The following is a 25,664-nucleotide window of genomic DNA, read 5'->3' as shown; positions in this document are numbered from 1 at the left end:
TATATATATATATATATATATATATATATATATATATATATATAGGGAAGAGTTATATTTACAAATTTTTTGTTTACAAATTTTTACAAACTATATTATGTACTCCCAGAAGTACACTAGGTTACACTATATACATCCAGGAGTACATAGTGTAATTTGTAAAAATTTATAATTTTTTTTTATAAATGAATCAATTCTTATATTTATATATATAATCATATAAATGCTCGAAGCTAACCTCGATGTGCTTAAAAGCCATGCCATAAAGGGCCAACCACAATTTCCCTTTAAATATATAATCATGTAAATGCTCGAAGCTAACCTCCATGTGCTTTAAAGCCATGCCACAAAGGGCCAACCACAATTTCCCTTTAAATATTCCATGACAGAGGCTTTATACTTAATAATAAGCCCATAGTGACAGAGGCTTTATACTTAATAATAAGCCCATAGTGACAGAGGCTTTATACAGAAGAACTGGAGCGGGCGAGAAGGAAAGGTTCACTTTAATTGTCAATACAAGTAGAAAGGATATATAATATTATTTTGCTCCTAGCGTTTTCGAGAAGTATGATAGCATCGTTACAAAGGAAAATTAGTTAATATAAATGATGATAGTTCAGTTGGAGGAAATTAAATAAGTGGAGGTGAGAATATGTGTTCAATTCTTTTTAGTACTGTTTTTGAGAAAGATTTGAAGTCTTAATCTCAAGACTCGCTCCGAATCAAACATTGAACCGATTATAATATTTCAAAAGACAAAAAATTAGTTCATGCTTCTCTCCTCAAGAATTAAATAACCCCGTTATCCCAAAAAAAAAATTAAATAACCCCGACTCTGTTTGCCCAAGGAAGAATCACAAAATTTGTAATCTAGGTTTCATTTTTATTATAAAAAAAGGTACTCCTTAATTAATTACATCAACCGACCTTTGTCATGTATGTGTTGATGTTACTATTTTACTCTGGTGATTAAATATTTGCCTTTGATGAAAGAAAATAAAGGAGAGTTCATATAGAGGAGATAATCTAGTTATTGAGTGTTGTGTTTGTTTTTTTGGTTATTGACCTCGTTTTCTATATAGGGATGTGCATGGGTCGAATCGAACCGGATTTTTTTGAAAAAAACCGAACCGAATTGGTTTAAATGGTTCGGTTCGGTTCGGTTCGGAAGTGGTTCGGAACCGGTTCGGAAGTGGTTCGGAAGTGGTTCGTGTCGACCTTCTTTTAAAAAAAAAATTAAAAATTTAAAAAATAAAATTATAAAAATTAATTTGGTTTGATTTGAAAATGGTTCGGTTCGGAACCGGTTCGGTTATTAAACCGGTTCTAAAAACCAGTTCGGTTCTTAAATTGGTTCTAAAAATCGGTTCGGTTCTTAAACCGGTTCTAAAAACCGGTTCAGTTCAAGAACCGATTCTTTAAAAACCGGTTCGGTTCATGAACTAATTTTTAAAAACTGATTATTTTATGGGGCGGTTCGGTTCGGTTCATGGTTCGACTCACTTTTTTGGTTATTTTGGACACCCCTGTTTCTATATAAGGGGAAAGGTGGGTCGTCCTTGAGCCATTGGTTCAGTCACAAAGTGGAAAACAGCTCCCCGGGGAATCTCAAAGCGTTCAAGGTACTCTCTTCTCTGATATATTATGCTTTATATTTCGATGTACTCTCCCCAAATCTCAGACTACTTCAATGGCTTTTCCGTCTCTGTTTCTGCCATAACTCGTAAGGCTATCTATGATCTACTCTTTATTGCATCTTTTAGATAGTTTTTTAATTTTATTATTATTATTATTCTGTGAATCTCACTTAATAACAGAAACTTCGAGTGTGTTAACGAAAACATGTAAAGAAATAGATCTTCTCATATTAAAAAAAAAAAACATAGTCACGTGGAAGATCACAACTATATAAAGATAAATTAACAGTTATAATTTCGTAATTATTTATTTTAACATTTTTTCTCTCTCCTCTTTTATTATCTTTAATTCACTTTTTGCATGATTATGATTTCTCACATGACATAATCACGTGAATTTTCACATGAGAAGATCCAGATCCAAACACTACAAGCATTTTTGCTCATAAAAAAGATAAACTTGCTTTTTAGTGCAAGTACAAGGAAGACTCATCAGTAAACAAGCCTCTAAAATTAAACTTATGTCAAAAGAATTAAAGACAAGTTAGGTTAAATTTAGTGTGTTTAGATTACTTTTTTTTTTTGGTATGCTAGATTACTTATTTTTTATTCATGATGAATTTGGATCATCTAATGTTTTTGAATAAGTAGATATGATTTTATTGGAAATAAAAAAAGACACATTTTTTTTTTTTTACAAGAATGGTAGAACACACTCATGTTATCTAGGATTTCCGGAAAACTGAATTTTCTCTAGATTCTCCTAAGCCGTTTGGTATGCAGTATTCTCCAGGATTTCTGGAAAACTAAATTTTTCTAAATTTTTAATTTTTGAATATTATCGTAAACTAAATGTAAAAATCATATTTCTGAAAATCGAGATTTTCGGATAAAAAAAAAATTCTCCTCTACCAAACGTTCCATATTGATAAAATATTTTTGATACGTTCTTTATCATTGGGTAAGTTTAAGATGGGTCTCACTAACCTGAGCCGACTTTCTATTTAGTAATATTCACCTGAAATTCACCTAAAAATAAAATGTTTATTAAAAAAGTGTGCAACCAATATAATGTGTGGTTAGAGTTTCTCTCTTTTAAATACAAGTAACGAACCGTACAACCAATTATATTTTATATTTTCATTATAAGAATTGTGTCTTTCCTTTTGCAATAATATAATGGAAAAAATAGTTTTCATGTTGTAAAAAATTCTTATATTATGAGCCTTTGATTTATGTGTAATTTTTTTTTTTTAATTAGTACGCAGCTTACCACTAATTTAGTCACAACATAAGAAAATAATTCTTATTCAACATGAGAAAATCAAAACTCTAATATCATATATTGTCTGATATTGAGAACAATGACCTAAATACCATGTATTTCTAAAAAAATTGTCAAAATGGCAAGGGAATAGTACTTTTTACTGGACTACCATGCGTCCAAGTTCATTACCAATCATAATGAACTTGGTTAGGCCGCGTAACATATTACCATGAGCATATCACTAGTAACGAATTTAGTCCGGTCACTTTTTTATTGTAAAATATGCACATGTCACGAAATCATAAGTAACTAAGTTAGCTACCACTAGTAACAAACTTTTTACACTAATGAAAATATGTCATGTGAACTAACCAAATTCGTTACGATTGACAGTGAATTTGAACGCGTGACAGTATGATATAAAGTATGACTGATGTGCTATTTGAGAAAAAAGTTTGGGAAACTGAAACACTTAGGTCAGTGTTCCCTAATATTGAATAATAAGAGAAGATTCAAATCTGTTTACAATTAAAATTTTATTGAGAGATCTGTTTGAAAAGAAAAACTCTCTTAAAAGTGACGGCAGATAGAGTCACCCTTTAAATATGAGCAATGAATTTGATGAATTTAAATGGCTAGCGATTTGGACGCAGGAAAAGCAGAGGATAAAGCCCAGCAAATATGATGATGCCCCCGATTCGGATCCCGAATCTGACAAGACCTAAACGACGTGAGGTTAAAGCACATGAAAAGGAAAATAATTTAGATTTGTTAAAAGCTGTGTATGATTCAGTGAAATATGATGCCCCAGCAACTGCAACCGCTTGGATAAAGAGTAAGAATGAGCTTTTAAAACAAAAGAGCCCAATGGGCAACACAGTGCTACATATAGCAGCCATGTATGGAAAAAATGACTGGGTGGAGATTGTAGCTAATGAAAAACCAGACCTTTTGGATGCCAAAAATGACAACGGTGATACAGCAATGCATGTTGCTGCAAGAGCAGGACAAATCTCAACTCTTGAGAGGTTGCTTAATTTATTCATTCCATTCCAATATTATCATCCTCTGAATGAATTCGTAGAAAAAACCAACGCATATACTTCCTTTCACGAGGCCTTATCAAACCTTTTGGCTGCCTTACCAGTTAGTCTTTATCAAATTCTGGATAAAGTTCTAGAAAAGAACAAGCAAGGAAACACTTTCCTTCACGAGGCTTTATTAAATGGTCACAGAGATGTAATGGGTGTTCTAAGTTCTCCGGAACATGATCAGTTTAAAGCTGTTTTGTTGGGATTGGTTGAGCGAGTTTGCTTCTTTATGACCAACAACGAAGGGAAATCAGTTGTGCACTTGGCGATTAAGAAAGGTTACGAGGATATTGTTGATCATGCTTTGACCAAATTTATCAGCCAAGACTCTCCATTGGGCAACTTTAGGATTGAGAACCACGATGAATTTGCCGAAATGATCGCGCACCACTTCTACTCTGTTCCAGATCGAAAACAACCGTTTGATGAACAGAGTCAATGTAGGTACATGTTGCTCTGTATAGCTTCAAATTTGGATTTGGATTCTCTCGTCTTTAAAAATATCAGATCACAACTATTTATTGATAATATAATAAAAAAGAAAATAATATGACCATATGATCACTTTACTACTTTTAAACATGAGAGGATCCAAATCTTTCAAATTTAATCTCATCTCTTGGAACATTCTTTTTCCTTATTTTGACAGGGACTCAGTAGCTAGGGAGAGTAAATAACATTCATTTTAAATCAATTCCATCTATTTACATTAAGCTATTCTTTTATCCCCTATATCTTTCATGTATCTTAAATGAAAACGTTGCGAAATTTTCGTAATTACATATACTAATACATGTGCAACCCAATTATCAGATGTTGGTTTTTTTAACTCGTATAGTGTTACAAGTTCTACATTGGTTTCCTATACAATTAATGTGGTTTATAAGACCTTGGACACTTCCTTCCTTTGAGCTAATTTTTGGAGTGGTGACTTCAAGGTCGGCGATCTATGGATTAAGGTGCAATACTTCTCAAAAGAGTTTTGTACTGAATATTAATAGATGAGTGAAGCAGCCAAAAGAAAAAGAGATGATAATGTTATAAGTTTTACATTGATTGCCTATACAACTAATTGACCTTCATAAGGCCTTAGATACACTCTCACTCTTTGTGCTAGTTTTTGGGGTATTGACCTCAATGTTTGGAGATTTTTTCTCCTAGCTCCTAATTATAAGTTCATATGTCAGGGGCAAATGATGATTCGGAAACGGAATCGTTCGATACGGAATTCAGCCGAGACTTTACGATAGAGGCGTCAATTGAGAAATACAAAGAACTGGTGGAATTGATTCTGTGCGGCTCCAGTTATGTACCACCTGGAGAATCACTGCTTATTGTGGCAATTTTAATAGAACATGAAGGTACTTTTTGTTGCCTAACTACAAATCTTCATTCATTTTTTACTACTCGCTTTATCAAGTTTAGAACAACATAAGGTCACTCTATTATTTATTTATGTTTGTCATGGCAACCTCGACTACTAATTAAATTCATTCTATTCCATTACTCATCAAGCAAGCCATTCGCAGCATTGTTGGTTAACTTTTTGTGTGAACATTAATATTTGCAATTATTTCTAATTATGGCAGGTATTTTGGAGACCATACTGACAAAAAAGAAAGAATGGATCCATTTAAGGGATGAAAAAGGAAGGACTGCTCTTCATTATGCAGCATCAATTGGTTACGTAGAAGGTGTTGAGTACTTGCTTAAAAATTGTATATCCTGCAGCATGGAAAGAGACAAGTTCGATGGTTCTTTTCCACTTCATATGGCTTCTGCAGGAGGGCATGCTGAAATCGTAAAGAAGTTGTTAGGACACTGTCCGGTTCCCAGAGAAATACTTGACAAGAATGGCCGTAATATTGCTCACGTAGCGGCTATAAGTGGACAGTTTAAGGTGGTACGGTACATCTTGGAAACTCGTGAACTTGCAAAGATGATAAATGTCAAGGATGCCAAAGGAAACACTCCCTTGCATTTGGCCGCTATGTTTTGCCATCCCAAAATTGTGTATGACTTAACATGGAACCCGAAAGTGAAACTCCAGTTGATTAACAGTATGAATCAAACAGCTCTTGATGCATTTCAGCAAAATCAACGAGGAAGACCCACCCTTCGGCAGGCAAGTATATATATCTAACTTCCCTAAAAGGTTAAATTAAATTAGAATTCTAGTTTCTATAATATGCATTAATTTTTAATTTAGTCATCATAAATTTTTCCCTTTCTTAATTAGTTTTCATTCTTAAAATTGTTTTTAAGCAAGCTTTATTACTAATTTCCATGTTAGCACCGTCAATTATGTTCCTATTAGATATTTTACGGATGAAAGAACACCTAACATACACCTAATATTACGTTAAAATTTATATGTGCAAAACAATGAATAACAAAAAAACTAGAAAACAAATATGAGTCTTTTTTTTCTCATGTTGTAGGAATTTCTACAATCGTTTTTTAATTATGTACTAAGAGTAGTACATAGGTAAAATATTAAAGTTATTTTTTTTCTTCAACTTTAATATTATAATTATGTAATGTCATTAGTACATAATTAAAAAAATAGTTGCAGAAATCTCTACTGATAAACCTTTTTGCCAACAAATATTTGTGGTAAACAACAACTTCTACACGTTGAGAAAATGAGTTAGTTATCTCCTGCTGAGTAACTTGTTCTCATACATAATACAAAAGTGATTATGTCACTGAGAATTTGAGTTTAGCACAAGCTTTTCTATAATTAACATAACTATTTTGGTTATAAAATATGTACTTTTATAATATGGTTATTTCTGTGTAATTTTTTCAAGACTGAAACTTCATTTAGTTCCTTTCGGTGATTTGGCCTTAATTTAGTTCATCAAAGATTAATTTTTGCAATGTAATGCCTCAGACATCAAAATCTACCTCAAATATATTGACCTCATGATTATACTAAGGGAAGGATTTTTAACACACATAAACATGTATTTGCAGCGGCTAACATTTATCGCATTAAGATCTGCTGGCGTACGACGTACTCAAAAAGGGTCATACCTTCTCTCTCCCTCAATGGATCCCTTCAAAGACAGAATCAACACTCTTATTCTGGTTTCGACCCTTATAACTACAATATCATTTGCCGCAGGTTTTACTTTGCCTGGTGGCCATAATGGCTCTGATTCAGGACAGGGCATGGCCCTCATGGTACATCGTATGTGGTTTCAGCTATTCATTTTGTGCATAACAGTATCAATGTACGGTTCCATTAGTGTCACTATCATACTCATTTGGGCTCAGTTGGGAGAATCACATTTGGCGCTTCTTGCCCGTGGTGTGGCTATGCCTCTTTTAGGGATCACTCTTACAACTCTATCTGTAGCATTCTTAGCTGGTGTTCACCTAGTTATAACTGATCTCAATTGGCTGGCCACTACAGTCATGGTCATGGGTGTGACTTTCATTGTCATGCTTTTGTTACCCTACACTCTTCTCTGGTTCCCCTCAGATTCAACCTTCCAAGTAATCCGACACATTTCTCACTATCCTTTTTTGTTTCTGACATGGTTTGCTGAACGCAATGAAACCAAAGGTACGTAACCGCACACATATATGATCTTTGCATCTTAATTGCGGTATTATATCATATTAGTTTGGTACTCATAATTGTGTTACCCGAAATATCTCGTTCATATGTGTTAGAATTGAATATCCACACAGATGCAAGAGACAACCACACAAGAGTATCTATAAAAAAGCTTTTCTTTTCTCTTCTTGCTTTCTTGCTCTTTCTCTCTTTCTCTTGATCTATTTGATCTACTTGATCTACTTGATCTCTTGATTTACATTTCATACAAACTATCAAAGGCTATTTATAAGCTCTGACATAACTGACTCATTAATATTCTAAGTGACATAACTGACTCATTAATATTCTAAGTGACATAACTTCAAACTCATTAATGTCCACTAACACAAACCTAAGGACATGACTCTTCACCAGAAAACTCTTCACATTTCTATTTTCTATTTTCTGTTTTATCTCATTAAAATTTAACCCAACAAAACTCCCCCTTAAATTTTAATTCTTCTTTTTTGAATTTTCCACCGGTTGATTTTTTTTCGCGCTGCTTCCATGTTGCACTCCTTTCTTCAATTTTTTTTTTGTCCGGCGGTTCCTTCATTGGTGGAAGATAGACAATCTTGAATTTTTCCCCGTCGACCTCATCCTCCGATATACTTCCACATCCATTCTTACACGTATGATCATCACACAAGTCATCATACTGATCAGTATCTGTATCACTATAACGTCCCATTAGTTTTACAACACCTATGCCAATTTTAATACTTTCATATTCAACATGTGCTACGTTAATAGCACGTTGGGTCTCTTTAACCACAGTAACCCCATCACTCATTGAGGACTGTTGATTAACATCATCAAGCAAATAACTCAACGCCTATGGTTTTTCAACGCATCATTTTCTGATTCCGCCCCACGATCTTCTTCTGGTTTACGCTTAAGCCAAAATGATTCCGCCATAAGAGTAACTCTAGGCTCCTCATCGCCGGGTTCCCTATCCACAATCACATCTTCCATTTTTCCGCTCTCAGTTTCTTCATCACCGGGTTCTTCTTCAACAAGTCCAGCTTCCACGCGCCTCATCGATAGAATCTCACACAACCGTCCTCCAGGGAAATGGTCTCTTTTCGGTGGAGTCGACATCTTCCACTTCCACCATGAATTCAATGCAGTCTCCGACTTCTGACTTTCAACCCAAACCGCGCCTATGTCGGTCTCCGACATCAACCTCATCACGCCGGGGTCGAGCTCTTCTCCAAAACATGAACTCGGTGATTTAGCCGGGATCTCCCCCATCCCGGTTATCAACACGGAACTCAGATTCGCAGTCTCCTCCAAGTCGGTCTCCATCAAGCATCTCGGATTCCACGCTTCTCGTTCCTTTGCTGGCTTCTCAAGCTCCTTCGACATCTCGTCTTCTTCCTTATCCTCTCTATCCGGCTTCTGAATTGACTCGCCGCTCTCAGCATCTTTGATCTCGGCTCCCATAGCCGCAGTCATCGTCTTTTTCTCTGATTCATCTCTCTCACGCTCCAACGAGTCGATCTTCTCCACGGATACGTTGCCGTTGGCAACCTCGGATTCCGCCATCTCGGTCTCTTCTTCATCCGCATCATTTTCCTCATCTTCATCATCATCATTGAAGATTTCATCTTCTTCATTAATCAGATCAAAACGTCCAGGCAAGTATTTTGTTACGAAGGCCATTAGAAAATCCTTCCACATATTATTAAAGTCGCGGCAGTTCCATGTACGGAACCATTTGATTGCGCTTCCTCTGAGTCTTCTCATGGCTACCTGCCATTTGTTCTCCGTCCAGATTTTTTCTTTCCGAAAATGTTGCTTCAAACAGAGAAGCCAATCTAATGCTTCATCCTTATCTCCATGGAAGAGTGACACTTCCATCTCGTTCTTTTCCTCCATAGCCCAAGCTCTGATACCAAATTGTTAGAATTGAATATCCACACAGATGCAAGAGACAACCACACAAGAGTATCTATAAAAAAGCTTTTCTTTTCTCTTCTTGCTTTCTTGCTCTTTCTCTCTTTCTCTTGATCTATTTGATCTACTTGATCTCTTGATCTACATTTCATACAAACTATCAAAGGCTATTTATAAGCTATAAAACTGACCAACATAACTCCACACATAACACCTCATTACTTTATAACTGACATAACTGACTCATTACTGACATAACTGACTCATTAATATTCTAACTGACATAACTTCAAACTCATTAATGTCCACTAACACAAACCTAAGGACATGACTCTTCACCAGAAAACTCTTCACATTTCTATTTTCTATTTTCTGTTTTATCTCATTAAAATTTAACCCAACAATATGCGTGTCAATTGCGATAATGTACTTCGTGCTAATTGCTATTACTCTTTCCTTTTAATAAATGACTTTAATTGATAAAAGCTATCAATGTAGAATAATTTTATAGTAAAATTATATTCCTTTTTAATTTATCATTAATTGTTAAATCACATTTTCTTAGTAAGTAAAACAAAGGCAACAAATCATATTATTGTGTTAAAATGTTTATGGCTCATGTTTCGTATATTGATGAGGGCCCTTATTGGCGGGGTCAACAGAAAGGTAACGGGTTCCGGGAAGCCGCCTTGGCAGGGTCCGGGGGGCAGCGCCCCAGGCCTATAGAGGCTAGATACTGTTGTGAGCCTCTGATTTATTGTAATTTTTCTTTTTCTTAATAGTTTGGGTTTGGACTCATAAATAGCTGTTGTTAGGATTTTTTAATCTTATTTATATTCTCCTAGTAAATCGAGTGACTTGTAACGAGTGGCGGTGAGAAGAATATAGTACAAACAAGATAGACGTAACCTAAATTGGGTGAACCAGGGTAAGTCGCCGTGACAAAATACTCTCTTCTCTTTCTCTTTTATTTTTCGATTTGTGTGTGATTGTCGATTTCTAACAATTGGTATCAAGAGCTTTGGTTTTGCAACCGGGGTTCTTGTGGCAGATTGGGGTTTCACGATTTAGGGTTTTTTTTTTCTTAGCGTAGAGAAAACTGCGAAATTGATCTGGAAAGGATGTCGATTAGCCAATCACGGGTCGAGGTTGAAAAGTTCTAAGAAAAGGGGTTCGAGTTATGAAAATTGAAGGTGGAGGCTTTGCTCGTTGACAGGAACATATGGTACGTGATCGGAGATGAAAAGCCATCGGTACCAACGAAAATTCTCGGTGACAGAACATCGAAGGAAGGCGAGTCAAAGGAGTTCATGGCGTGGACCAGAGACGATCAAAAGGCGCAAAGCCTGATCTGGTTATACCTGGCAGATAACGTTCTCGTGAACGAAACTTCTGAGAAGGCCACGAAGGATCTCTGGACAAAGTTAGGAAACCTCTATCAAAGCAAGTTGCTCGTGAATAAAGTTTTCTTGCGAAGGAAGATTTATAATTTGCGGATGAGCAAAGGTGATTCTTTCTCTGCTCATTTAAATAAATTTAACACAATTTGTGCACAACTTTCATCTATAGATATAAATATGGATGAGGAAGATAAATTTTGCACCTTGTTGTGTTCACTGCCCAACTCTTGGGAGCACATCATTGTGTCAATTGGTACTGGTGTTAATAAATTGTTTTTCAAGACGTTTTTTTCTGCCTTATTGTTTGAGGATATAAGAAGGGTAGGTTCTGAAGGTACCAACAATGAGGCTCTGGTTGTTAGAGGGAGGAGTGGTGACAAATCAAAGTTTGGTCACAGAGGAAGATCGAGGGGACGATCAAAGTCCCGTGATAAATCTGAAGTGAGGTGCTAGAGGTGCAAACTGATTAGACATCTGAGGAGGAATTGCTGAAATAAAAGCGTAGGTCCTCTTGAGAAGCGGGATGATACACCATATTTTGGTTTTGGTACAAAGAAGGATGATGGAGATAGTGCAGGGGATCTGCACATGGAATTCGACAGTCATAGTGACTGCAAGGACTGGATCATTGACACTGGAGCATCGTTCCATATGACACCTCATTGGGAGTGGTTATGCACTTGTGAATTAGATTCTGGCAGAATGGTCAAAATGAGAGATGATACAACTCATGCTATTGTGGGGCATGGAAAGGTAAAGGTGAAGATGAATGACGAAACAATCAAGAATCTGCCGGATGTGATGCATATTCTGAGGCTTACCAAAAATCTTATCTCCGTTGGAAGTATGGCAGATGCAGATATTAATTTCAGTAGTGATAAATATTCTTGCAAGCTGACTCAGGGAGCTTTGGTAATTTCAAAAGGATAGCGCCATGGTAAAATGTGAAAACTGTTGGGCAGCACAGTGTTCAGTTTTTTTTTGTACAAAAAATGAACACTAAAACAGAACAGAACTACATCTCACTGACCATTCTAGGCCAAGCAATGCCCTTGTAGTCCCTACTAAGCAAATATATACAACCAACAGGAGGGGACTCAAAAAAACTAGTCTCCCACCCCATACTACTAGCTATACCAGCAAGATAATCTGCTACACCGTTCCCTTCCCTGTACACATGAATTACCTTCACCTGCCAATCATATCTCAGCATCTGGTTAATCCTTTGAATAAAAAAAGCAAGGGGATGGCTTGGAAGACAGCCATCCTTCACAATCCTTTGTTCTATGCTAGTTGGAGTCCCACTAGCAGCCCCCACACTTCTGCCTTAAATGAGTTGCCTCTTCCCAGGTTCTTCGCAAACCCCATAACCCATCGGCCTGTATCTTATCGCATCACACCACCACACCCACTCTGGCCATTCTGTTGAGCCATCCACATTCACCTTAACCCATCCAGATAGAGGAGGATCCCAATGGACCAGAACTTCAATTTTAGGATTCTTCAAAATACCTACAGTCATATATAATGCATTAGCATCCATATAGTTAGAAAAATAAATGCAAGCATTTCTAGATAGCTCCTCCACACTTGATCTTTGATCTTCAAAAACAATTCTGTTCATGTTCTTCCACAATAGCCAGCAAGTGATGCCAAATAAGATGCATCCATTGTCACCATCTATAAAGCTGCCCTTTGGAGCCAGATTAGATTGCAACCAATCCACTAAGGTTAGATTAAAAAATCTATCCCAATTTCCCTGTCTAATAAAAGGTCTCCAAATAGCCTGAGCCCAACCACAATCCTTTAATACATGCAGGCAGCTTTCAGGTTTGAGATCACATCTTGGACAGATATCATCATCTGCCATATGTCTCTGTTTTCTCCTGAGATTGGTTAGAAGGTTCTCTCCAAGAGCAAGCCAAAGAAAATTTTTAATCCTTGGAGGACCCCCCCCAGTCCTATATTGTGCTCCATTGGACAGAATCTTGAATTACACCTTCTGGATTCAGACTGCCAAAAGCTGATCTAATGGAGAATCTTCCATCATGTGAAAAATCCCAAATAATCCTGTCCTCACCATTTAAAGGGCTAGGAGGACATATTCCTGCTATCAGGCTCAAAGCATCATCTGATAATAAACTCCCAAACCTCTGCCAGTTCCATTCCCCATCATCCTTCACCATGTCCACAATCTCAGCATCCAAAAGTTCACAAGGAATATCCTGAATTATGTGGTCTTTTAGAGGACCAGTGCCCACCCATTTATCATTCTATAACGAACTACCCCTTCCATTGCCCACCATAACTTTAGAACCATCCAGAATTTGGGGCCACACTCTAGTTACCCCTTGCCACAAATTGGAGGTCCCTGGTTTCTTCACAATGTTTGGGAGCAATTTCTCCTCCACCTTGTACTTGCTTCTCAAAACTCTAGCCCAGAGATCATCCTTATTAGTAAGCAGCCCGTGAGCAACCTTCATTATACAAGCTCTGTTTGTTTGTCTCAAGCCTCTAATACCCAAACCACCTCCACTCTTGGGTTTGCACACTGTGTTCCAAGGTAAAGCATGAACCTTCTTCACTTCCCTACTTGAGCCCCACACAAAACCCCTCATTTTCTGTTCAATGACATCACAGGTCCCCACTGGAATAATAGCAGTTTGCATGGAATAAGTAGGTAAGGCTGAAAGGACAACCTTGGTTAAAACTACTCTTCCAGCCAGAGACAAAGTTTTCTGTTTCCAAGCATTAAGCTTGCTGCTTGTTTTTTCTAGCACATGCCTGAAGGTTTTCCTATTTACTCATTTGTGCAGAATAGGCACCCATAGGTACTTGCCCAAATCAGCCGTAGGGGCAAATTTAAGGACTTGACAGAGCTCTTTTCTTCTAGTATGATTTACATTTTTAGAATAGAAAACTCTAGTCTTATTCTCACTCACCTTCTGGTCAGGGGCAAGGCAAAACTGGTTCAAAGTGCTGATAGCCAACTCTGCTTGACTGATAAAAGCTTCCATGAATAAAAGCAAGTCATCAACAAAAAAACAGATAAGAAATGGGGGGCCCTTTCCTACCCAGCTTCACTGATTTCCACACCTTCTGGTCCACAACTGAAGAAATAAGATGCCTCAGCCTCTCAATACATAGCATAAAAAGGTAAGAGAATAGGGGATCTCCTTGCCTAATCCCCCTTATGGGTTTAAAATCCTCAGTTTGAAACCCATTCCATAGCAGATTCATGGTTGAAGTAGAAACACAAGCCATAATCAAATTAATGAGGGTCCCAGGAAAACCAGCTAAAATGAGAGTTTCTTGAAGGAAAGCCCAACTTATTCTGTCATAGGCCTTCTCTAGGTCCACTTAATAGCCATCCATCCTTTAGAACCTTTCTTGGATCTCATGGAATGAATTACCTCTTGTGTAATAATGACATTATCCGAAGCATGCCTCCCTTTGATGAAACTACACTGATTATGCATGATAAGGTCACTAAGATGATTCCTTAACCTCCCAACAACAATCTTAGTGACCACCTTGTAAATAACATTGCACAGAGAAAATGGGCCTGAATTGGCTTAGGGTCTCAGGTTTGTCAATTTTTGGGATTAGACAAATTAGAGTCTGGTTTATCTCCTCCACCTTGCTAGGGTCTTCAAAAATACCCCTAATACACTTGACAGCGAATTCCCCTTCCTTCTCCCATTGTGATTGAAAGAATATAGCATGTAAGCCATCCAAACCAGGAGCTTTATAAGGCTTCATGTTCAGGAAAGTACTTTTCACTTCCACACCACTTGGTACAGCCCCCATATTCCTCCAGCTTTGACTATCAATAACTGGGAACCCATTCCCTAAGCTGCCTTCACTCTCAATAATAGGCTCCTCTATATAGAGTCCTTTAAAGAAATTCACAACCATGCACTTCAATTCCACAGGGTCTTCCACCCACCCCCCCCTCCTTTTTTAGAGTCAAAATCTTATTCTTCCTTGTTTTAGCCACTGTTGTGGAGTGAAAGAATTTAGTATTTTTATCCCCAAAGGCCAGCCATTTACATCTTGCCCGTTGGAATCAAGTCAGTTCCTCTTGGATAAAAATAGCATTCAGAACTCTTTATGCAATCTCTCCAAAGACTCACTAGGACCCCTGCTCAATTCGGTTTCCAGCCCTCTTAACCTTCCCTGTAATTTTTTTTTCCTTTTATGCATGGCTTTAAATGTACTCAGGTGCCAAAGAACAACTTCATGATGAAACTTATCCTTAGTAGCAACCCAATTCGAGTTCTGGTTCCAACAGGAGTCCACAACCTCACCAAACTCATCATTGGTCAACCAAGCAACAAGAAACATGAAAGGTTTAGGGCCACCATAGACTTCTTCAGCCTCATCCTTCAGCAGGATAGGTCTATGGTCAGATCCACTAAACAGAAGATGATGAACAGATCTGTTAGGATAATTCAGGAGCCAGGATTCATTAGCAGCAAACCTATCAATCCTTTCCTGAAGCCTTCCTCTCTTCCAAGTGAATTTGGGACAGCAAACCCCAAATTCGAAAGGCCACAGTCACTTAAGCAGCTGGAGAATTCTTGTACACTCCCCCAACAAACATCTCTCCTACCTTGCTTCTCATTCTTCTCCAAAATGGCATTAAAATCTCCCATGACAGCCCAATCAGACACAATCATCGAACCAATACTTCTAAGGTTCTCCCAAAGGTCTCTCATATCCACTCTTCTAGGACTCCCATAAACAAAAGTAAAGAATTCAACCTTTCCATTCACAATCCAGTGGATCTTCGAATGAACAAATTGATGATCATCCAGCTCAATGAACACATTTGAAACACTCTTATTCCAAAGAAGCCATATCCCACCAGAAAACCCAGAAGCTTCTCTTTTAAAATAGCTATCAAAGCCCAAGTTCCGAATTATTTTATCAGCTCTACTACCACTAATTTTAGTCTCCAGCAAAGCCAGAATCTGAATATTATTTTGATACACCATATCCTTTATGAGGGAGGAGAAACTTTTTTTTCCTGCTCCCCGACAATTCCAGGAACACACTATCATCAAAAACATTTTATTAAAAAACAGAAAACAGTCAAACTTCCTCAACTACTAGACCATTAACTTGGTCTTCTGAGCTTCACCCAAATTAGTGATATCATCCAAGATCATAACATCTTTGCTGATCAAAGCCATCTTTTTCGCCCCTCAAGAATATCTGGTGGTTTATCTTTAAGAATATGTAGCTTCCCAGCACCCTTTCCCTCATCCACAATATTCACTATATTTCCCTGGCCACTATTGCTACTACAAGAAGCCCTGTTAACACCAGCTTTCATGATGAGAATAGCTTTCCTCTGATTCGAACCAACCTGCTGATTGGTAGTTCCCTGCACCTGGACTCCTGGAGGTCCTCTTAAGGCACCCATCTTAATAGGTGACTCCTGGACACTCTTCTTGCCAATCTTCTCAGTACCTTTCTTCCTTTTAGATTCTGCTCCTTTACTACCTGACCCACTTCCCTTCAAAGAATCTAACTCATTGTTTAATAAGCCACCTGGTTGTACCACCAAATTGGAATTCTCCCCCTCACTTCCTTCCCCAAGCAAGGAGAATCTTGATCCTGAAGGTAAGCTCCTGTTAACAAGGCTAGGATTATTCAAACCTTGCTTTTCAAATCCTGAGCCAGAAGCTCTAGTTTTTTTTGCTGCGTGTTAGGTTTCCTATTTATGTTTCCTCTCTGGACTGTCATCCAATTTGCAAACCCATCCTCCTCCTGACTTCTCTCAACCTCTTTATTATTCTCCCTATTATTATTATCACCCTCAGAAGGCATTTGGCAATCCATCCTTTCACCCTCCACTGGTTTTTTCAGATTCACAGGATTAAACATACATTGGTCTTTCCTATGACTATACTGGCCACAACAAAAGCATATGAGGTGGAGGCCCTCATACCCTATAAATAATTGCCTCTGACCAATACAGAATTTAGACAGAAGACTTTTGCTAAGATCAAATTCAACACAAATACAAGAAAACTTACCTTTATCCGTGATCTCTTCCTGTTGTCCCTGTCCACTAAATCTCAAGGAGCTTCCATCAATCAGCAAGGTCCTGCCCACCATATTTCCCATCCTCCACAGGTCTTTGTAAGTATAGAACTCCCTAGGCACACCTGGGATCCTCATCCACACCGCAAACTTCTTCACACGATCATCATAAGGATCGAAGTTTGGCCTCCACCTCTGCACTACTAGGTAATGATCCGCTACAATCCAAGGCCCCTGTTGTTGAACAAACAGGTAGTCTTGTGATTTTTCAAATTCCACCAGATAATGATCGTTTTCTAGGTCCAGCACTCTGTATTCCCCTTCGAGATTCCACAGCTTGTGTAACCTATTCCACAGAAATTTAGCTCACAACCTCTTCCCCATCAGCTTCACGATCAAAGCCATCTTCAATCTCTTACATTGTTTTAATTTCTCCAGTATGTCGAATTGATAATAAGGGTTCAGGGGGTCATCCTCTTGCGTCTGATCATACGCTCTAATGGCCTCCTCTTCATCCAACTCGTCCCTCCTGCTCTGCGCCAACCAATCATCCTCTTCATCGCCCTGATAATCGTCCCACACACTATTAACCCAAAGAAGCTGGTCCTTATAAGAAACTAACCTCCTAGGTTCCTTGAGCAGCTCTTCTTCCTTCCCCGTACCCTCAGTAACCTCTGGGTTAAGTTCCATCGCCATTTCCTCTTCCTCCGTAGCGCATACTATCGGAGAAGAGTCCTGCATGACCAGATTTGCCATTCCCTCACCTTTCGCCTTCTTAGATTCCCTACCTCTGGATCCATCCCTCTCAGAATTAGGGGGTCTTCCCCCTTTCTCCACCATCGTCACCTAGAAACGAAGAAAATTCGAGCCAAACCCTAGCAGAGCTAATTTTTCCCCCTCACGTGCTCACGCGCCCCTCTTCCATCCACAATGTTCAGTTGTTAAAGCTACATAACGAAAAAGACTGAGGACACTGCTATGTTATGGCATAAGAGGCTGGCACATATTGGAGGAAAAAGTCTGGAAATTCTGCATCAAAGAAACTGGTGAATGGAATTTTGAGCTGCTCTATAGGGTTCGAATTTTATGAGCATTGCCTACAAGGGAAATAAAATCAGGTATCTTTTGATTCCTTAGGAGGAAAAGCTGAGGGGATTCTGGACCTGATACACAACAATGTGTTTGGCCCCACACCTATTGCATCACATGGAAAAATAAGGTATTATGTTTCTTTTACTGATGATTTTCCATACGTGTGGTTATATTTCTTGTGCAGCAAGGATGAATTGTTCGATAAATTTCGCGAGTTCAAGGCTTTGCTGGAAAATTAGTTTGACCAAAGAATCAAAGTGTTAAGAACTGATAATGGAGAGGAGTTTTGTACAACAAAATTTGATCAATTTTATGCTAGCAATGGGATTGCAAGGCAAAAGAATACACCCTACTCACCTCAACAGAATAGGGTGGCAAAGAGATTGAATCGATATCTCATGGAGAAAGCACGAAGTATGCTGAGCGGTGCTGAGCGGGGCAGGCTTGGCAGCTGAGTTTTGGGCGGAAGCAGTGGCTACTACTTATCATCTGAAGAACACATCTCCTACATCGACCATGAAGGAGAAGACTCTGTATGAAGGACTATTTTGGAAAAAGCCAAATGTATCTGATGTCAGAGTGTTCGGCTGTTAAGCATATCTGCATGTACCCAAGGAGAGAAGAAGCACGCTTGATAGTAAATATGAGAAGTGTATCTTTATTGGTACAAGGATGGAGACAAAGGGTACAAGTTTTGAAATCCTGACACTCGAAGTGTAACTTATAGCAGAAACGTTGTGTTCAGGGAATCTAACCCGAATGAGATTTTTTGGAAAGCTTCTGAAGAGTTACAGACAGTGGAGATGTAGGTTTGAAAGAGGATGCATTAAACTCACAAGTTGGAGTGAAAAGTTCAAATTTTGAAGCTGCTGAACATAATGGGGTTGAAAATGAAGATTCTGAAACTGAGGCTGAAGTTGAAGCACCAATGTTGAGAAGGTCCACAAGGGAAAAAAGATCATTTGAGAGGTATAAATCTGAAAACTATATTTCTGTGCTAGTGATAATGGTTATTCCCTGAATATTACAGGTGATGATCCAATCATTATAAGAAAAGTTAGGAACTCGGAGGATGCCAAACAGTGGGAGGAAGCAATGAAAGATGAGATGAAGTCTCTGATGAAAAATCAAACTTGGAGTTTGGAGAAACTACCTGCAGACCGAAAGGCGATTGGCCGCAAGTGGGTGTTCAAGAAAAGGTTTATACCAATTGGAGATTAAACACTACAAGGCTCAGTTGGTTGCAAAGGGATATTCACGGATAGAAGGGATTGATTATGGTGAGGTATTTTCACCTGTTGCAAAGTTAAATTTCATAAGGCTGGTTTTGTCTGTAGCAGCTGCATATGACCTAGAGGTGGAGCAGGTTGATGTGAAGATGGCTTTCCTTCATGGTGATTTGGAGGAGGTTATTTTCATAAAGCAACCAGAGGGATTCACCGTAAGAGGCAAAGAGGAGCTAGTCTGCAAGCTGAGTAAATCTCTGTATGGCCTGAAACAGTCCCCCAAGATGTGGTGCACGAAGTTCGACACTTATATAACAAAGCTTGGCTTTGACCATTGTGATGTTGATCATTGTGTTTATGTGAAAAGGTTAGAAGGTGACTTTGTTATTCTAACTTCGTATGTTGACGACATGTTACTCGTTGGAAACAGTTTGAAAATGATCAGTATTGTCAAAGGACTGCTGGCGAAGTAGTTTGAAATGAAATATCTAGACGCTGCAAATATGATATTGGGTATGCAGATTAAGAGGGAGTGTGACAAAGGAAGATTATGGTTAAGTCAACGGAAGTATATAGAGGATGTTCTGAAGAAATTTAAGATGACTTCCTGCAAGCCTGTGTTGACTCACATGTCTACTGGTTCTAAGTTATCGGTTGACTAGTGTCCCAAGACTGAAGAAGAAGAAGAAAAGATGACATCAGTTACTTATGCTAGTGCAGTTGGGAGTCTAATGTATGCCATGATTTGTACTCAGCATGATATTGCTCAAGCAGTGGGAGTATTGAGCAGGTATATGTCCAAGTCAGGAAATGAGCATTGGACGATAGTAAAGCATGTGTTCCGTTATCTTCGCAGTACGTCTGACCTCGGGTTATGCTATGAAGGCGTGAAGGGCTCAAAAGGACAGGCATTATTAGAGCTGAGATACTTTGTGGATGCTGATTGGGGAGGTGACATTGATAGTAGAAAGTCTACATGCGGATATGTTGTTTCCTCATTCGGTGAAGCTATCAGTTGGATGGGTAAGAGGCAAAGCACTGTCGCTTTATCTACTACAGAGGCTGAGTACATGGCCTTGACACATGCTGTCAAGGAAGCTATTTGGTTGCGGAGGTTGTGCAAAGAGCTTGACTTAGCACAAATAGAGATGATCGTTGGGTGTGACAATCAAAGCACTATTTTCTTGGCTAAGAATTCAGGTTTCCATGTGAGGACCAAACATATTGGCATACAGTACCATTTCATCAGAGAGAAGATTGAAGATAAGGTTGTATTGCTGGAGAAGGTTGATACAAAGGTCAACGGTGCTGATTTTTTGACAAAGGCAGTGACTTCAGAGAAGTTTGAATGGTGTACAACTGCATTGTGATTGAAGAAACATGCGAAACATTCACTAAGTGGGAGAATGTTGGGTATGACTCATACTTCGCATGCTGATGAGGGCCCTTATTGGCGGGGTCAGCAGAAAGGCAACAGAGGTCCGGGGAAGTCGCCACGGTAGGGTTCACAGGGCAGCACCCCCAGGCCCGTAGAGGCTAGGTACTGTTCTAGGCCTCTGATTTATTGTAATTTTTCTCTATTTTTTTAGTAGTTTGAGCTTGGGCCCATGAATAGTTGTTGTTAGGATTTGTTTTAATCCTATTTATATTCTCCTTATAAACCGAGTGACTTGTAATGAGTGACGATGAGATGAATATAGTGCTGACAAGCTAGACGTAGCCTAAATTGGGTGAACCAAGATAAATCGCCGTGTCAAAATTCTCTCTTCTCTTTCTCTTTTATTTTTCAATTTGTGTGTGATTGTCGATTTCCAACAAATTAAATATACAGGGGGATTGGGAACGTAATAGAGAGTGAAAAGGGGGAGTTGAAAAGAGGGAAATGGAAGAATTTGAAAAACTTGCAGTCAAATTTCTATCAAGCTAGTTTTATCCTATTCTAGATTCCCTAATTTATCGTATTAATGTCCGATCAGGATATTTGTGAATAAATCATGCAGATTATAACAAGTTTAAAATTATTTTTGTTGAACTTTATTATAATTACTATCATTTATATTCCTTAATTTGTTTTAGAATAGTGTTCAAATAATTTTTTAAAGATATTTCTATAAATAAATTCATTTAAATAAATTACTTTGATTTATTTTATTATTTATTTATTTCATTTAATGGACATAGTAATATAAATATATCACAGATCTAATCCAATGTTTAAGTTTTATGATTTTAGGATTCATAATGATATCGTAACTAGTTATTGAAAGTTTTATATTTGTTTTAGGGAAAAAGTTTGTTTAGAATACGGTAGTTAACAGAAATGAATGTTACAGTACTTAGTGTATCATGACTTTAAGCGATAAACATGTTATTATTTTTTCCAGGCGAGAAGACTATAATTATTATTATTGTACTTTTAGTTGGGGAACTTGTTATAATTCTATTTGATTATATCCAACTTAAATATTATTATTATTTGAGTAAATTATGAATTTCTACTTTATATACTTTATATTTGGTGTAACCCAGGATTTGACAATTACAGTTTCTACATTATATTATCGTGTATCCTTTGTTGTATTTTTTTATTGTCTGCTAACCGTTGTTGTTAAAAATGAGTGTAAAAACATAGAAACGTTACAAACTTAATGTAAAAACATCTCAAAATACAAATAAAAATGCTTTTAACTAAAAATGGGTAAAAATGCGGCATAAAAACAGTTGAAACACAAGTTTTTTTCACTTCAACCCAAAAATTGGATCGGGTTAACTTTGAACCCATGACCCAAATTTAATTTTAAAGAAAAATTATTTCTTATTTTCCCTAAATCAAAATGTGCATCGACTTCGAGTATCTTCTTTTAGTTACCTAACTCAAATAAAACTTTTCAGTGATTTCGCGTCCATCATCGTACTTGGTGCCGCCTCTCTCCTACCCCCTATGATGCTAGTGATGCGGCCACCAAACCCTTCTAATCAGCAACAACAGTAATGATAAGTATGTGACTATGGTATTTTGCTCATTTTCTATTTTCGAACTTGGTTGCAGGAGCTGTTGAACTTTTTTTGTGTTTTTGGGCTTATGTCTTAAATAGTTATGTGATTTTATATCTTTTAAATAAGAGGTCGTTCAATGAATTTTGAGCAGTGATTTATGTGATTATATATATATATATATATATATATATATATATATGAGGTAAATATTTCTACAGCCACTTTAGATAAAGTTATCTACAGCTACCAAAAAACTACGTCGTTTTGATTAATGAAGGGTGTTTATGTAATTTTAGGTAAATTAATGAATGATGTTTATGTAATTTTGTTTATTCTTTTATTATTTACATTTTACTGAAACACCCTTCGTTAATTCACCTAAAATTACAGAAATACCCTTTATTAATCAAAATGACATAGTTTTGGGATAGCTGTATATAACCTTATCTAAAGTGACTGTAGAAATATTTTTTTCCTATATATATATATATATGAGAAAAATATTTCTCAAACTGCTTGAGATATATTATCTCTGGCCATCTCAAAACTACGTTGTTTTATTTATTTATTTTCTTATATTAATTGATTCACCTTTGAATGGTTATGATTTTCTTTTTCTCTCTCTTCTTTTATCTCCATTGTTTCATCTTTGTACGGTTATGATTTAGTAGCCGAAGATAAAGTTATCTCAAGCAGAAATCATTTTAAATCATTTTGAATGATAAGCTCTATATATATATATATATATATATATATAGGATCAGGATCAGGATCATTTTAAACCAGTGTAAGTTACACTCTTAATCTTATCCGTTAATCCCATTTATATCTAAGGACTCAAATTTTTTAGTAATGTGAGCCATTGGATACAAGTGGATCAATGGTCAAGATTGAGTGTAAGACTTCTAACTCTTACACCGGTGTAAGAATATCCTACCCCATATATATATATATATATATATATATATATATATATATAGGTAGGATCCTTTGACACCGGTGTAAAATTTGAAATTTGACACCTTTTCTGAGAGTCGTTAGTTCAAAAAAGATCAATGGTGTCACATGCTCACAAATCACAGTCGTTGATTTTTTTTGATCTAACGGCTCTCAGATGAGGTGTCAAATTTCAAATTTGACACCGGTGTCAAAAGATCCTGCATTTATATATATATATATAATTTTATTTTGATCTTAAGGTGTCATTTCTTCAATTTTCGTTTCTACGTAGAAATTTGATTTTGACAACATTGCTCATTGAGTAGTAACTCGAATTATTCACTACTTTATTTTAGGTGGAAAAACGCGCAAAATTGAGATGCTCCTCTAGATCTCAACTCTAAGTCTTGGAGAGAGGCACCATTGGAGAGTTCTCAATACTTGTGCTTATATTTATTTTGGATTGTAATAAACACACCGTTGATGGAGAGCTGTCACCATTTATCATTAGATTTATTTTGGATTGTAATATATATATGTCTGTTTCAGTAGTTTTTGCTTGAACTTTGGTGCTTGATTTTGAGCTGTTTGACTTGTGTAAGTTCTTGGATCTACGTTACATATTGTTTTCTTCATTTTACATGTACCTTATCATATTTGGATGTTCGTGTTTCAAGGGAGTTTTTGTCTCAATTTCAGAAGAAATTTCTTTGATATCTAGGTTAATGTTTTTCTTTGGGATTAAGGGGGTTTTCCATTTGCTAGAATATGAAGAAAATCTCTTGTTACTCTTCATTTTTCTCTTTCTTTGCTCATATATGCTTAGTACTTCAATGTTTGTTTGTTGCATTTAATTTCTCTTTTCAAAGCTAACTGATCAATATCTCCAAAAACATGCTCATTTTCACCCTAAAAAATAACCCGGTTTCTATAAAAAAAAATGGGAATGGTTCACAACTCGAAGTTATGATATTTTTATATAATCTAATACACATCTTAAGATTTATAGCAAATTATAGATAATTGAGAATAGAGTTCTATAGCTCGAGATATGGTCAGATAAACTACCTTAGAAATAGAGGATTCAACAAAACAGTCACAACCATGAATTTACTTGAAACTGAGTACACATATGAAAAACTTGAAACTTTTCACCACTGAAATTCACCAAGTTATCTTTCTGATGCCATTGGCTCCATGTTAAGTGTAAGAACTCGCACCGTTAAATTAGGAATATAATCAATTAATTATGAGATTAATGAGATAATTTCATAATTGACCCTAATAATTATGAGAAGGCTTAAATAATTATGGTAAGTGATTAATAATGTTGAAAGTCGCTTTTCTGACAAAAAGTGCAGATACCTGTTCTGCCTCCCGGTATAAATGCATACCGATGAAGTATCCCGGAAAATTATGAAAAGTATGTATATGTCACTAGAATAATATATAGGACGAGCATAATAAATTTCAAGTCTAAATAATGAGAACTGGTGTCAGAACTGATATTGGCTTCGTAAAAGCGAGTACCGAAAAAGTGCTGCGAAAAATAATATAAAAACATGAAAAATTCTAGAAAAATGGCTAGGTCTAGAATTCCAAATTTGAGATTAAAAAGATAAGCGTAGCTATTAGTGCTAATACGGTGGATTAAACTTAAGAGGACTATAAATAGCCACTTGCACACAACCCTAGGCTGATACTCAGCCATTTCCTGCGTGGGTTTTGTGTACTGAACTGCTGCCTCCCTTCTTCTTCACAAAGGCATTGTCTTTCCTTCATAAAATCCCTCAAGACACCACTTTATGAGAGATTATTCACCTTTAACCTTGTAAACACTAAGTAGTTGGTCTTGTGAGGGTGTGTGATGCTTCATTTCTGAGTTGTACCATCTGTTTGTGGGGGGTAGTGTTGCTGACTTGGTGATTGTGAGTGGGAAGGACTAGTTTCATCCACTATAGTGCTTCAAGGAACCATTTTGATGGAGAAAGGTCCAAGCTTGAAGTGTATTTTCGTAGTCTTGAAGTGACAGAACCATAGTGCTGTGTAGAGGACTCCTTGTGTGTTTCATTTTCGGAGTTTTGAGCCTAGGAGGTATACCATGATCACCTCTTTTGTATTTTCATGATTTGAGCTTGTGTGAGTCCTTAAAGGGTTAAACTTTGATCTTTTAAGCTAAAAGTTGATGAACCATGCTTAAAATACATAAATGAACATCTGTTGATGGAGTTATTGGACTCCAGATCGAGTTTGAATCATTAAAATGGGACAGAGAATGCACGAATTTCTGCATTCTGTCTTATAAGTATTCGAATACTTTTCGTGTAGTATTCGAATACTCCTTGGAGGAGTATTAAGATACTTTTCTGAGAAGAAAAGTATTCGGATACCGTTGAGTAAGTATTCGAATACTGAGTAGTATTCGAATACTGTGGTATTTGTATTCGGA

The 25,664-nt window shown here is 37.1% G+C and overlaps 1 protein-coding gene across 1 annotated transcript; it reads left to right on the top strand.

The window, feature by feature from the left end:
- The first annotated feature begins 1,579 nt into the window (after window positions 1-1,579).
- On the top strand, window positions 1,580-23,812 carry LOC133317581 (protein ACCELERATED CELL DEATH 6-like). Its single transcript, XM_061519441.1, has 7 exons — window positions 1,580-1,625; window positions 3,561-4,438; window positions 5,186-5,359; window positions 5,588-6,123; window positions 6,978-7,572; window positions 22,172-22,277; window positions 23,572-23,812. Exons 2-6 carry the CDS (start codon window positions 3,589-3,591, stop codon window positions 22,222-22,224), a joined length of 2,208 nt encoding a protein of 735 aa, XP_061375425.1. The 5' UTR covers window positions 1,580-1,625; window positions 3,561-3,588; the 3' UTR covers window positions 22,225-22,277; window positions 23,572-23,812.
- Window positions 23,813-25,664: the final 1,852 nt, after the last annotated feature.

This window comes from Gastrolobium bilobum, unplaced genomic scaffold (genome assembly GCF_033153095.1).
Source record: "Gastrolobium bilobum isolate Gb01-03AN ecotype WA unplaced genomic scaffold, APGP_CSIRO_Gbil_v1 utg21772, whole genome shotgun sequence".
Classification (NCBI taxonomy): Eukaryota; Viridiplantae; Streptophyta; class Magnoliopsida; order Fabales; family Fabaceae; genus Gastrolobium; species Gastrolobium bilobum.
This window is presented reverse-complemented; position numbering and strand designations above follow the sequence as displayed.

Excerpts from the sequence above, each read along its gene's own strand:
- LOC133317581 (XM_061519441.1), top strand. The coding sequence starts at position 3,589 with ATGATGATGCCCCCGATTCGGATCCCGAATCTGACAAGACCTAAACGA. Across the intron at positions 4,439-5,185 it reads GTTTGATGAACAGAGTCAAT|GGGCAAATGATGATTCGGAA; the intron begins GTAGGTACATGT and ends TTCATATGTCAG. Across the intron at positions 7,573-22,171 it reads TGAACGCAATGAAACCAAAG|TGATTTCGCGTCCATCATCG; the intron begins GTACGTAACCGC and ends AAAACTTTTCAG.